The sequence below is a fragment of the Pantherophis guttatus genome, chromosome 2, assembly GCF_059756535.1.
Source record: "Pantherophis guttatus breed Tessera chromosome 2, ASM5975653v1, whole genome shotgun sequence".
NCBI lineage: Eukaryota > Metazoa > Chordata > Lepidosauria > Squamata > Colubridae > Pantherophis > Pantherophis guttatus.
Genome location: NC_142064.1, coordinates 9,858,549 through 9,872,360, shown reverse-complemented (window position 1 = coordinate 9,872,360; position 13,812 = coordinate 9,858,549). Strand labels below are relative to the sequence as shown.

Sequence of the window (13,812 nt, the reverse complement as noted above, 5' to 3'; positions counted from 1 at the left end):
TGAATCTCACCAGGCTCAAGGTTGACTCAGCCTTCCATCCTTTCGAGGTAGGTAAAATGAGGACCTGGATTGTGGGGGCAATAAGCTGACTTTGTATAAAAAAGAACTCAGCTTAGGGGGGCCCGAAAGCCCTACTAAGCAAGTATATACAAAAGTATGAAGGCTATTGCTTAACGCATTGTAAGCCGCCCTGAGTCTCCGGAGAAGGGCGGCATGTAAATTGAACCAATAAATAAATAAACAATAAATGGTTGATGTCTAGGGTAGGACATGAACTCCTGGTCTCCGGTTTTAGCCTAGCGCCTTAACCACTACACCAAACCGGCTCAACCTTAACCGTACAAAACGCAGGTCCTTGATTCAGGTTTCTTTCACCCCAGGATGAAGATCCAGAATCTAGCTGGGTTCTTCTTCTGGAAGATGACTTGGTGGCCCTTTTGTCTCAGTTCCCCTTCCACGAACTCTTCCAGCACATGCTTGGCTTCGATGCTGAAGGTGAGCAACTTTATAAAGCTAGCTCTATTCACGGGGATTTTAAAAATTGAATTAAAATGAGAAACGGCTGCCTTTTCAGCAGAACTCATTCGGGAATGTAGACCTCATGAGGTTTGGGCCAGCAGAAGTTTCTCTGTCTGATTTTTTTAAAGCGTCTGTTCTTTTCCGTTGATGCTCGCAATATTGTATTTGACTCTGCGTTGTATGAAGTCTTCATTGTGTTTATTTGCTGAGGTCTATGTGTGGGGGAGTACAAGTATATTAAAAAAATAAGAGGGAGAATGGAGAAAAACGTAGCATCCACATAACATAATGACATTCTGTGCGCCTTGACGTAGAGCAGAGGTGGGGAACGATGGCCCTTTTATGACTTGTGGACTTCAACTCCCAGAATTCCTGAACCACCATGGGGAACTATGGCCCCTTTATGACTTGTGGACTTCAACTCCCAGAATTCCTGAGCCAGCATCGAGGAAACTATGGCCCCTTTATGACTTGTGGACTTCAACTCCCAGAATTCCTGAGCCAGCATGGGGGAAACTATGGCCCCTTTATGACTTGTGGACTTCAACTCCCAGAATTCCTGAGCCAGCATGGGGGAAACTATGGCCCCTTTATGACTTGTGGACTTCAACTCCCAGAATTCCTGAGCCACCATGGGGAACTATGGCCCCTTTATGACTTGTGGACTTCAACTCCCAGAATTCCTGAGCCAGCATGGGAGAAACTATGGCCCCTTTATGACTTGTGGACTTCAACTCCCAGAATTCCTGAGCCAGCATGGGAGAAACTATGGCCCCTTTATGACTTGTGGACTTCAACTCCCAGAATTCCTGAGCCAGCATGGGAGAAACTATGGCCCCTTTATGACTTGTGGACTTCAACTCCCAGAATTCCTGAGCCAGCATGGGAGAAACTATGGCCCCTTTATGACTTGTGGACTTCAACTCCCAGAATTCCTGAGCCAGCATGGGAGAAACTATGGCCCCTTTATGACTTGTGGACTTCAACTCCCAGAATTCCTGAGCTAGCCATGCTGGCTCAGGAATTCTGGGAATTGAAGTCCACAAGTCATGAAAGGGCCATTGTTCCCCATCCCATTGCCCATGGCGCCTCGCATGGGGAGTGCCGCAAGGGTCGGTCCTCTCGCCCCTTCTGTTCAACATTTATGTGAAGCTGCTGGGTGAGATCATCCGTGGTTTTGGGGTGAGAGTCCATCAGTACGCTGATGACACTCATTTGTACATCTCCACCCCAGACCACCCCAACGATGCCCTTGATGTGATGTCTCGCTGCCTGGAGGCCGTGCAGGTCTGGATGGGGAGAAATAGGGTCATACTCAACTCTTCCAAGACCGAGTGGCTGTGGCTTCTGGCGTCCCGATATAGTCAGCTGGTGCCATCGCTGACTATTGGGGGTGAATCTCTGCCCCCCACAGAGAGGGCTCGCAATCTGGGTGTCCTCCTGGACGCACGGCTGTCTTTAGAAGAACATATGACGGCCGTGGCTAGGGGGACTTTCTATCAGGTTTGCCTGATTCACCAGTTGCAGCCCTTTCTGGACCGGGACGCCTTGTGCACGGTCACTCACGCCCTTGTCACCTCCCGGCTGGACTTCTGTAATACTCTCTACATGGTGCTCCCCTTGAAGAGCACTCGGAGGCTCCAACTGGTCCAGAATGCGGCCGCGCAGGTGGTTATGGGCGCAACTCGTTGTGCCCACGTGACACCCCTCCTGCGCGAGCTGCACTGGCTCCCAGTGGTCTTCTGGGTGGGATTCAAGGTACTGGTTACCACCTTTAAAGCACTCCATGGCATAGGACCCGGGTACCCCCCGAGACCGACGAAGGGCGGTATAGAAATAAAATTATTTATTTATTTATCTTTATCTTTATCTGATTTGTATACCGTCCTATTCCCGAAGGACTCAGGGCGGTGAACAGCTGAACAGTAAAATACATAAATACAAAATTTAAAAACAGGATAAAACCGACTTAAACAATTTGGCCCAGACAAATTAAAAAACCCCAATCATTTAAAAAACAGATTAAAATTTGCATATTAAAAAGAAAAGAGGGAAAAGATTTAAGCCAGGCCTGCCGGGTGGAATAAAAAGGTCTTCAAAGCGCGGTGGCGGTGGAAGGTGCACAGATCCGGGATCCTCCGTATCTCCGGGGGGAGCTCGTTCCAGATAGTAGGTGCCCCCACAGAGAATGCTCTCCCCCTAGGGGCTGCCAGTCGACATTGTTTGGCTGACGCACCCGGAGGAGCCCCGCTCTATGAGAGCGTACCGGTCGGTGGGAGGCTATTGGTGGTAGTAGGCGGTCCCGTAGGTAATTTATTATTTATTTATCCCTGGCATAAAGTTATGCTGTCCCGGAAGTGTCTTTGAACAACCTTGGTTCCCTTGGCGAAGAAACAGAGATCAGCACCATCCCTTAGTGTCAGACATGACTGAACAGGGGAAACTTTACCTTTACTTTAGTATTTACACATAGGTAAAGGTTCCCCTCGCACATATGTGCTAGTTGTTCCTGACTCTAGGGGGGCGGTGCTCATCTCTATTTCAAAGCTGAAGAGCCAGCGCTGTTCAAAGACGTCTCCGTGGTCATGTGGCCAGCATGACTAAACGCCAAAGGCGCACGGAACGCCGTTACCTTCCCACCAAAGGTGATCCCTATTTTTCTACTTGCATTTTTTACGTGCTTTCTAACTGCTAGGTTGGCAGAAGCTGAGACAAGTAACGGGAGCTCACCCCGTTATGCGGCACTAGGGATTCGAACCGCTGAACTGCCGACCTTTTGATCGACAAGCTCAGCGTCTTAGTTACTGAGCCAGCACGTTCCCTTTTGAGTATTTACACATAGGTAGCCTTTAATGAGTTTTCAACAGGACCCTGAAAATGTTCATGATAAACACAGTTGAAACAGTCCCCAAAAAATTATTGGGGAGAAAAGCTAACATTGAAGGAACAAATGCAAGAATGGAACGAAAATCACTTCCAGGGTTACAAGAGGCCTGCAAACGACCCAGAGTTACTCTGTGGTAAGATGGACAGCCAATACATTTTATAAATTAAAAAAAAAAACATAATAAAGAGACTGAATTTGTGGCTTAGGCTAAGAATACTAGGCCTTCTCAAAGGTTCTCAAGAACCTGGTTGTGCCAATTGGCCTGGGGCTGCTATGGGTCCATGCCACGTTGGAGGTTGTTAGTGGGCTCTGAAGAAGATCTTGTCTCTACCGCATTGTATTTTGGCGCTCTGAGGTGTGAAAGATCAGGTCCACACACACACGGTCCAATCAAACTGATTTATTGGTAATCATGCCTATGCATAGGAATCTTCTCAACTGTTAGCACCTGCTTGGAGTTAGCAAAATGAAGGGTCCTCCATTCCTCTAATCACAATAAAATACTTTATGCCACCAGACTCCAAATTTTGGGCTTAGGCAACTTAGAACTATGCTGACTTCAGTCTGACCTAAGCATAGTACATAAAATTATCTCCCACGATGTCCTACCTGTCAACGACTACTTCAGCTTCAACCACAACAATACACGAGCAAATAATAGATACAAACTCAAGGTAAACCGTTCCAAACTCGATTGCAGAAAATACGACTTCAGCAACAGAGTGGGCAATGCCTGGAATGCACTACCTGACTCTGCAGTTTCTTCCCCAAACCCCCCAAACTTTAACCTTAGACTGTCTACTGTTGACCTCACCCCATTCCTAAGAGGTCGGTAAGGGGCGTGCATAAGAGCATCATCGTGCCTACCGTCTCTGTCCTAATATTCCTTTTTACTTACTCTTCTCATGTATTCAAATTATGTTTATACTTTTACCTGTTATCTTATATATGCTTGACAAATAAACTTATGATTATGATTATAAAAAAAATAATAAAAATAAATTCAACACAATTCAGGGGAAGTAACCGCTTGTGGCGACATAGGGATTCTAGGCTGATCCCTCTTTTAACTCCAACCCCAATTCTTCCACTCCTTCTCCTTAGAGCAGGGGTGTCAAACTCGATTTCATTGAGGGCTGGATCAGGGTTGTATTTGAGCTTGGGGGGCCGGGGTGGGCGTGGCCAGCTCAGCATCACTCGTGTCAGGGGGCGCCTGTGGTAGCTCAAGTGCTCTGCCAGTGAAAATGGGCTCCCAAGCTCCGTTTTCGGTGCAACGTCCTCCTGCAACCCCCTGTCAGTGAAAACAGAGCTCGAGAGGGCTGCACGCGGCCCTCTCGAGCTCTGTTTTCACTGACAGGGGGTTGCAGGAGGACGTCGCAGCCGAAAACGGAGCTCGGGAGCCCATTTTCACTGGCAGAGGCACTGCAGGCCAATCCTTCACTGTTTCCAGGGTGTCCCCGTGGGCCAGATTGAAGCACCCCGTGGGCCGAATCCAGCCCCCGGACCTTAAGTTTGACACCCCTGCCTTACTAACTTATCAAATTTTATAATTTTTTAATTTCTCATAAGCATATTTAAGTGTACAGTCTCTTATCCATCATTAATCATTGATCATTCATCTTATCCTTTAACTTTCATTTTTATTTGTTCAGGGCTGCTCTTTTACCATTTCCTCTTCTTTGTTTTACCACAATCTTGCCTTTTCTCCTTCCCTCCTCTTTCTTCTTCTGTCCCTTTCTACTTTCTTCGTTCCTCCTCTCCTCCCCTTCTACTTCCCCTCTCCTCTCCTCCCCTTCCCCCACTTCTCTCTTCTTCCTCCCTTTCTAACCCACTCTCCTATTCATCTTTCCCCTCCCTTTTCTTCCTCTCCTTTTCCCTCTCTTCTATCCCTCTCTCTCCTTTCCTTTCCTCTCTTCTTCCCTCCTTCCGTCTCTCTCTTCCTTTCTCCTTTCCCACTCCTTTGTTGTATCCATTGTCAGTTTAATCTAGAACGGTATTCGAGCAGTCCCGATTTTCTATTTACATACATCTTCATTTCAAATACTTTTTTTTAAAATAATTACATCTGTTTTATCATTCCTGTACACTTTTATAGTAACACTTTTTCTCTTCCCCCCCTTCCCCCCTTTCCATTTGTTTTATAATATTTAATGTTTTAATGAATTGTATTTGCATTTTATGAAGTTACAAGCTGCCTTTCACATAACAGTGAAATGAGCGGCATATAAATTTAATAAGTGATAAATTTTTTCTTTCTTCTGCCTGCCTATTAGCTCGTGCACTAATAGCCATTTTCCATTCTGAAATGCTTTCCTGTGAGCAGGCAGCTACGCCTCCGAGAAGACAACTTCCCAAGAGATGATGAAGATACTTACCTTTGCTAATTCTGTGGTGAATCTCCTTGCTGTGGGGCTGGAAACCTTCAACCGAGCCCGTTACAGACAGTTTGTGAAACGGATCGGCCATCTCATCAGGTGAGGCGCTTCTGTCCGTTTTCCCTCATGGGCAGACCCAGGTGAAGGAGCCACGATTAGGATAGCAAAATGAAACCCCTAGCTGAGTTGCGGGGGGGGGGGGCATATGAGTAAATTACCGTATTTTTTGGAGTATAAGGCACACCGGAGTATAAGATGTATCTTAGTTTTGGGGGAGGAAAATAGGAAAAAAAAATTCTGCCTACCAGGTATTCGTCTGACTAGCGTCCTTAGCCTGCTCAGCTTCAGCACATTAGTTCGCTCGCTGGTTTTGAGGTTGGGGCTGGTTTGGGGCTAAAAAGCAACTTCAAAAGCACAGCGGATCGTCGGAAGGAACTCCAGTGACTAAAGCAGGCGAAGCGCGGAAAGGTTAAGAGAAAGCAGTAGCCATTTTGGGCACCGCACGTCTTGTTTTCAGCCTCTAAATGTATTGTGTTTTTGGGTGGCGATCCGTGGCGACGTGCTTTGGCGATCCCCGCAGCCTTGAAGGGCTCTCAAACGAAGCGTTTGGAAGCTGAAAATGCGTCGCGCGGAGCCCAAAAACAAGCCATTGTCGGCAATCTCTGCAGCCAGGAAGAGGACACGTGGAGGACGAAGGGTGGGGGCCGGCGGATGGGCTGGGTTACATTCGGAGTATAAGATGCACCCAAATTTTCAGCCTCTTTTAGGATAAAAATGCGTCTTATACTCCGAAAAATACAGTAATAACAAATAAATAAATTAAAAAGAAAACAGAAACTCAGAAGGCAAATTCGAAGGACCACTAGGTCTTTTTCTGGTGTTGGTTTTCTATATTGCTCTGTTTGGCGGGCACAATGGTTCAGCGGTTTAAAGACGCTGAGTTTGTCAGCTGGAAACTTTGACAGCCTGGGTTCAAGACCCGAGTGCTGTGCGAAGGAGTGAGCTTCCATTCCTTGCCTCACTCCTGCCCACCTAGCAGTTTGAAAGCATACAAATGCGAGTAGATCAGTAGGTACCACTTTGGTGGGAAGGTAACAGAATTCCATCCCCCTTTGGCATATAGTTTGCTGGCTGCATGTCCACGGAAGCATCTTTGGACAAAGCTGGCTCCCTCGGCTAGGAAATGGAGATGAGCACTGTCCCCTTGAGTCGGACATGACTGGATGGGGGAAATATTCACCTGTACCTATATTTAATGTAGTGCAGGAGTACCCCAACCTGTGGGGTGTGGGGTTTGCAACTGGGCTGTGGAAACAGCTGGTGAGCATGCACATCCTCACTTGTGTGAGCAGTGGGCGTGGGCTCCATTTGCATGAGTTGGGTTGAGAGAAAGGGCCTGGCCCAAAATCATCCAGTTGGCTTTCATGGTTAGGGTAGGACTAAAACTCACTGTCTCCTGGTGATTGGCCTCAAGGTCACCCAGTTGACTTTCATACCTAAGGTGGGACTAGAACTCACTGTCTCCCACTTTCTAGCCTGGTGCCATAAACACTACACCGAACTGGCTCTCTAGTACTTTAAGCAAACCCCAAACTCCCAGATGAAGTTACCCAGTTGGGTCACGGAATGTCTGCAAGAAAACCACCAAGCTCGTAGAGCACCAAGGACCCCACAGTTCAACCCTGAGCTACAAATATTCTCTCCTGTTGGAACCCTTCTTCTCTTTTTTCTGTCTCCCAACTGTTCCTACAGGATGACCCTGTGCTACGTGAGTGATCACTGGGCCCAGTTTGTCAGCCGGGCCAAGGAGGGTGGCTCTGTGATGCAGCCGTATTCCTTGAAGAAGCTGCAAGTGGAATTCGATGAGTTTTTCCTGAGGGCTATACTCCATGTCCTGAAAGCAAAAAGGTTGGCAAATAGTGGAACAGCACTGGTTCCAGTCTGGGGTAGCATGTTATGAGTCTATGGGAGGAAATCATCCCCGCTGGGGAAATTTCAGCAAGCAGATACCTTGGTTTTTTGGGCTGGTTTGAGTTGGGTTGGGTTGGGTTGGGTTGGGTTGGGTTGGGTTGGGTTGAGTAGAGTAGAGTAGAGTAGAGTAGAGTAGAGTAGAGTAGAGTAGAATAGAATAGAATAGAATAGAATAGAATAGAATAGAATAGAATAGAATAGAATAGAATAGAATAGAATAGAATAGAATAGAATAGAATAGAATAGAATAGAAAATATGGCATGGCATGGCATGGCAGAGTTGGAAGGGACCTTGGACGTCTTCTAGTCCAACTCCCTGCTTAGGCAGGAAACCCTACAGCATTTCAGACAAATGGTTGTCTAACCTCTTCTGAAAAATGTCCAGTGTTGGAGCATTCACAACTTCTGGAGGCAAATTGTTCTACTGATTAATTGTTTTAACCGTCAGGAAATTTCTCCTTAGTTCTAAGTTGCTTCTCTCCTTGATGAGTTTCCACTCATTGCTTCTTGTCCTGCCCTCAGGTGCTTTGGAGAATAGCTTGACTCCCTCTTCTTTGTGGCAACCCCTGAGATATTGGAACACTGCTATCATGTCTCTCCTAGTCCTTCTTTTCATTAAACTAGACACACCCAGTTCCTGCAACCGTTCTTCATATCTTTTAGCCTCCAGTCCCGTAATCATCTTTGTTGCTCTTCTCTGCACTCTTTCTAGAGTCTCCACATGATTTTTACATGGATGAGCCACGGTGGCGCAGTGGTTAGAATGCAATATTGCAGGCTGCTACTGCTGACTGCCTGCAATTTGGCAGTTCGAATCTCACCAGGCTCAAGGTTGACTCAGCCTTCTATCCTTCTGAGGATGGTAAAATGAGGACCCAGATTGTTGGGGGCATTATGCTGACTCTGTAAACTGCTTAGAGAGGGCTGTAAAGCAGTATATCAGTCTAACATATATTAGACTTATTGCTATTGCTATTACTACATCGTGGCGACCAAAACTGGATGCAGTATTCCAAGTGTGGCCTTGCCAAGGCATTATAAAGTGGAATTAACACTTCATGCCATCTTGATTCTATCGCTCCATTAATGCAGCCTTTATTAGAGGTTATTGTAATAAACAAGCATTTCCTTGTTGGCTTTCAACTCCCTGCAGACTAGGAGTCTGGCTCTTCATGTCTGAGATGCCTTACGGGACAGTGTCCAGCGACATGCTTTGGAAGCTCTTCTCCATCATGCACTGTGATGAAAGCGAAGATCTGGAGAAGTTCAGTTCCACCATGCAGCTGGCTGAGTGCAAGCAGAAACTCAAAGGTTTCCCTTCTTTCTTTATCCTTCTTGGGTGGAAGCGCTTGGACAAGGCCCAGGGGTGAAATCCAGCAGGTTCTGACAGGTTCTGGAGAACCGGTAACACAAATTTTGAGTAGTTCGGAGAACCGGCAAATACCACCTCTGGCTGGTCCCAGAGTGGGGTGGGAATGGAGATTTGGCAATATCCTTCCCCCTGGAGTGGGGTGGGAATGGAGATTTGGCAATATCCTTTCCCCTGGAGTGGGGTGGGAATGGAGATTTTGCAGTATCCTTCCCTTGCCATGCCCACCAAGCCACGCCCATCAAACCTAACCACGCCCAGCAACCCATGCCCACAGAACCGGTAGTAAAAAAAAATTGGATTTCACCACTGGCAAGGCCTCTCTTCCAAGCCCAGATTTGGGGGCCCACAGGCTTTTGGTGCATGTTTTGGATGTTCAAGGCCAATATAGGCAGTCCTCGAATTACAACAGTTCATTTAGTGGCCGTTCAAAGTTACGACGACTGACAATTTTTTATGAATTTTGATTTTTGATTTTGACTTTTAAAACATTATTTTTCGGCCTTTCTCACTTTTTTTTAACTTTTTAATTGCATTTTTACTTTATTTTACCTCACCATTTTTCATACTTAATGATCTTTGTAGCAACTCCACGATCATGTGATCAAAATTCAGAGGCTTGGCAACTGATTCCTACTTATGACCCCTGCTGTGTGCCAAGGTCACATGATCCCCTTTTGCAACCTTTTGACAAAGGCAAAATCAGTGGGGAAGCCACTGAACAACTGGTTACCAACTTATCAATTGCAGTGATTCACTTAACATCTGTGGCAGGAAAGGTCGTAAAATGGGGCAAAGCTCATGTAATAAATGTCTCACTTGACAATAGAAATATAGGGCTCAATTGTGGTTGTAAGCTCACTTAATAAATGTCTCACTTAACAACAGAAATTTAGGGCTCTATTGTCATATATTCACTTAATAAATGTCTCACTTAACAGAAATTTAGGGCTCGATTGTGGTCATAAGTTCACTTAATAAATGTCTCAACAACAGAAATTTAGGCTCGTCATATGATCACTTAATAAATGTCTCACTTAACAACAGAAATTTAGGGCTCAATTATGGTCGTACGTATTGAGGACTACCTATACAGTCTACTGTTTCTAACCTGGCGTCTTAACCCTAGATCTAAACTGGCTTATATGGGATTTCAGAATTAATGTAGACGTATTATTAAGTTTAGAGTAAGAGCTGGATGTATTTATTATTTATATCCGTACCAAAGAAAGTTGGAAGCCATAGATTCCTGTGGACACTAAATGGACTGGACATAACCACGAGGAAAAGAAATTAAAAACCTAGCTTTGGTGCCGCCAACAGATCCGGCCAACCTGGAGACCTTTGAGTGCTACCTACAATCAATGAACAGCTCCGAGGAGATCTGCCTGTTGACTACCTTCGCCCAGATGGCCCAGACCAAACGGGAGGACGTTGATGAGGACTTCGTGAAAGTGGTGGTGCTGGAGATCTACGAGGTGAGCAAGAAGGAGGCGGTGGGGAGGTGGGTGGGATGCTTTCCTGAGAGCATTTTCAGGGCTTGGGGTTGCTAGACCAAGGTGGCAGTGCTAAGAAGGATGCGGTGCGATGTTTCCCTAGGTTGAGGTGGTCCTAAGTTAGGGGTATCCAACCATGGCAACTTTAAGACCTGTGGACTTCCAACTCCCAGAATTCCCCAGCCAGCCATGCTGGCTAGGGAATTCTGGGAGTTGAAGCCCACCAAACTTAAAGCAATAGAGATGATATTTTAATTTTAATTTTATATTTTATTTTATTTTATTTTTTATTTTATACTTTATTGTATACTTTATACTTTATATTTTATCTTATTTTACATTTTTTATTCCATTCCATTTCATTGGGTTGGCCTCCCCCTCATCGTTACTGTCACTGCTGTGAATCTGGGATCCCCCCCTCCACCATTAACCGGGATTTTTATTTTTATTTTTATTTTTATGTTAAATTTATTTTATTTTATTTTATTTTATTTTATTTTATTTTATTTTATTTTATTTTATTATTTTATTTTATTTTATTTTATTTTATTTTATTTTATTTCATTTCATTTCATTTCACTTCATTTTTTTATTTTATTATTTTATTTTATTTTATTTTTTATTTCATTTCATTTCATTTTATTTTATTTTATTTTATTTTATTTTATTTTATTTTATTTTATTTTATTTTTATTTTTATTTTTATTTTTATTTTTATTTTTATTTTTATTTTTATTTTTATTTTTATTTTTATTTTTATTTTATTTTATTTTATTTTATTTCTATCCTGCCTTTATTATTTTTACCAATAACTCAAGGCAGTGAACCTTCCATCCTTCCGAGGTCAGTAAAATGAGGACCCATATTATTGGGTGGGGCCAATGTGCTCTGTAAACCGCTTAGAGAGGGCTATAAAACACTGTGAGGGCAGTATAGAAGTCTCAGTGCTATTTCTGTATTCAACACAACTTCTTTCTCTTTCCCCATAACAACAACCCTGTGAGGTGGGTTGGGCTGAGAGAAAGGGACTGGCCTAATGTCCCCCAGCCAATTTTCAGGCCTAAGGTGGGGACAAGAACTCACAGTCTCCTGCTGATTGGCCCAAAATCACCCAGCGGCTTTTATGGCTAAGGCGGGACTAGAACTCACAGTCTAGTGGCGATTGGCCCAAAGTCTCCTAGACAGGTTTCATAGCTAAGGCGGGACCTATCCTTAATCATTCCCCAGTCCTCCACAGTGTCAATCATCATGTCACTTGTCAGGTCCACTGTGGTCCCCAAGCCTGAAATAAATGCAGACTCGCACATGATGAATCCTTAGTTCATAATGTGTGAGTCGAAGTAAAAGCTGTTGAGAAGGGCATTAAGTCTTGGTTACAGTTTGTGGAAGGGCTGTGTTTCTGGAATAATCTTTTTTTTTTTTTAAATCTCCCCTCAGGTATCTTATGTCAGCCTTTCCACCCGAGAAACTTTTTCCAAAGTTGGCCGAGAGCTCCTGGCTGCTATAACGGCTGTCCACACAAATATGATTTCTGTCCTGCTGGATCGAGTCAGGGAGACCATTGAAAGTGTCGGCATGGTAAGAGTGGCCCAAATCTTTGAGCGAAACTACAAATGAACTCAAAGCCCATCTAAAAGGAAAATTTTGTGCCAACACCCAAGAATTCCTCCCTCTCTTTTTCTTTTTCCTTCCTTCCTTCCTTCCTTCCTTCCTTCCTTCCTTCCTTCCTTCCTTCCTTCCTTCCTTCCTTCCCTCCCTCCCTCCCTTCCTCCCTTCCTCCCTCCCTCCATTTTACTTTCTTTCCTCCCTTCCTCTCTCCCTCTTTCTTTTAACTTTCCTTCCCTCCCTCCATCCCTTTGTTTTTCTTTTCCTTCCTTCCTTCTTCCTTCCTTCCTCCCTCCTTCCCTCCCTCCCTTTTGTTTTACTTTCCTTCTTACCTTCCTTCCTCCCTTCCTCTCTCCCTCTTTCTTTTAACTTTCCTTCCCTCCCTCCATCCCTTTGTTTTTCTTTTCCTTCCTTCCTTCTTCCTTCCTTCCTCCCTCCTTCCCTCCCTCCCTTTTGTTTTACTTTCCTTCTTACCTTCCTTCCTCCCTTCCTCTCTCCCTTTCTTTTAACTTTCCTTCTCTCCCTCCATCCCTTTGTTTTTCTTTTCTTTCCTTTCTCCCTCCCTCCCTCTTTGTTTTACTTTCCTTCTTTCCTTCCTTCCTTCCTTCCTTCCTCTTTTTAACTTTCCTTCCCTCCCTCCATCCCTTTGTTTTTCTTTTCCTTCCCTCCCTCCCACTTTCTTTAACCTTCTTCTTCCTCCCTCCCTCCCTCTTTTACTTTCCTTCCTCCCTCCCTCCCTCTTTCTTTTAACTTTCCTTCCCTCCCTCCATCTCTCTGTTTTTCTTTTCCTTCCTTCCTTCCTTCCTTCCTTCCTTCCTTCCTTCCTTCCTTCCTTCCTTCCTTCCTTCCTTCCTTCCTTCCCTATATTCCTTCCTTCCTTCTTTCCTTCCTTCCTCCCTCCCTTCCTTGAAATAAAACCCCTCTATAAAACCAAATAAATCATGACCCACCAGTGGCAACAATCAGACCAACCACTCAATGGGCTCGGTATCACCCCGGGGTCCCCAGCATGGCTGGCAAAACCATGTCTTCAGGGCCTTTTGGAGAGTGTCAAAGTGGGGGCCAGTATTATTTACTGGCAGGGATGATGTTCCACAGGGAGGGGAGCCACCACGAAGAAGGCCCTTCTTGGTCCCACCAGGAGGACCATTTTAGGACAGGAGAACACGTCACATTCCCCGCCTCCCCACTACGGCGGGTTGAATCGATGTAAGCAGCCCTTCAAAGTAATCTGGCTCCCTGCCAGGTAGGAGGATAACTTTTCTATCATTTGGAAAATGGAGCAGCTTGTACATTTAATTTTTTCTTTCTTTCTTTTTTTTTATTTTAAAAAACAAACTTTATTGAATTTAAAAATATTAACAAGAAAAAGAGAAAATACACAGATTTTCTCACTCATAAAATTTACATTTTCCATCCACAGTTACACTAACATACTAAATACATGTGATTATATAAACACATATATACAAATATACAAACAGTGACTTGTTTATCTATTCTATCTATCTACCTTTAATCTTTTCTTCCTGGCTCTGATCCATTAGGTAGGTGTCTTCCTTCTAAGCATCACAAAATAAGAAAGTGCCT

The 13,812-nt window shown here is 44.6% G+C and overlaps 1 protein-coding gene across 2 annotated transcripts in view; it reads left to right on the top strand.

The window, feature by feature from the left end:
• Positions 1-13,812, top strand: part of EPG5 (ectopic P-granules 5 autophagy tethering factor) — a 122,947-nt gene that overhangs the window by 24,703 nt on the left and 84,432 nt on the right. For both annotated transcript variants that reach the window (XR_015732036.1, XM_060690777.2), the window contains exons 8-13: positions 381-495; positions 5,730-5,880; positions 7,534-7,689; positions 8,906-9,063; positions 10,445-10,599; positions 12,055-12,195. Coding sequence is in view for 1 of the 2 variants with exons in the window: in XM_060690777.2 (XP_060546760.2) it covers positions 381-495; positions 5,730-5,880; positions 7,534-7,689; positions 8,906-9,063; positions 10,445-10,599; positions 12,055-12,195 (876 nt within the window). In the remaining variant the exon portion in view is untranslated. The remainder of the gene's footprint in view (positions 1-380; positions 496-5,729; positions 5,881-7,533; positions 7,690-8,905; positions 9,064-10,444; positions 10,600-12,054; positions 12,196-13,812) is intronic.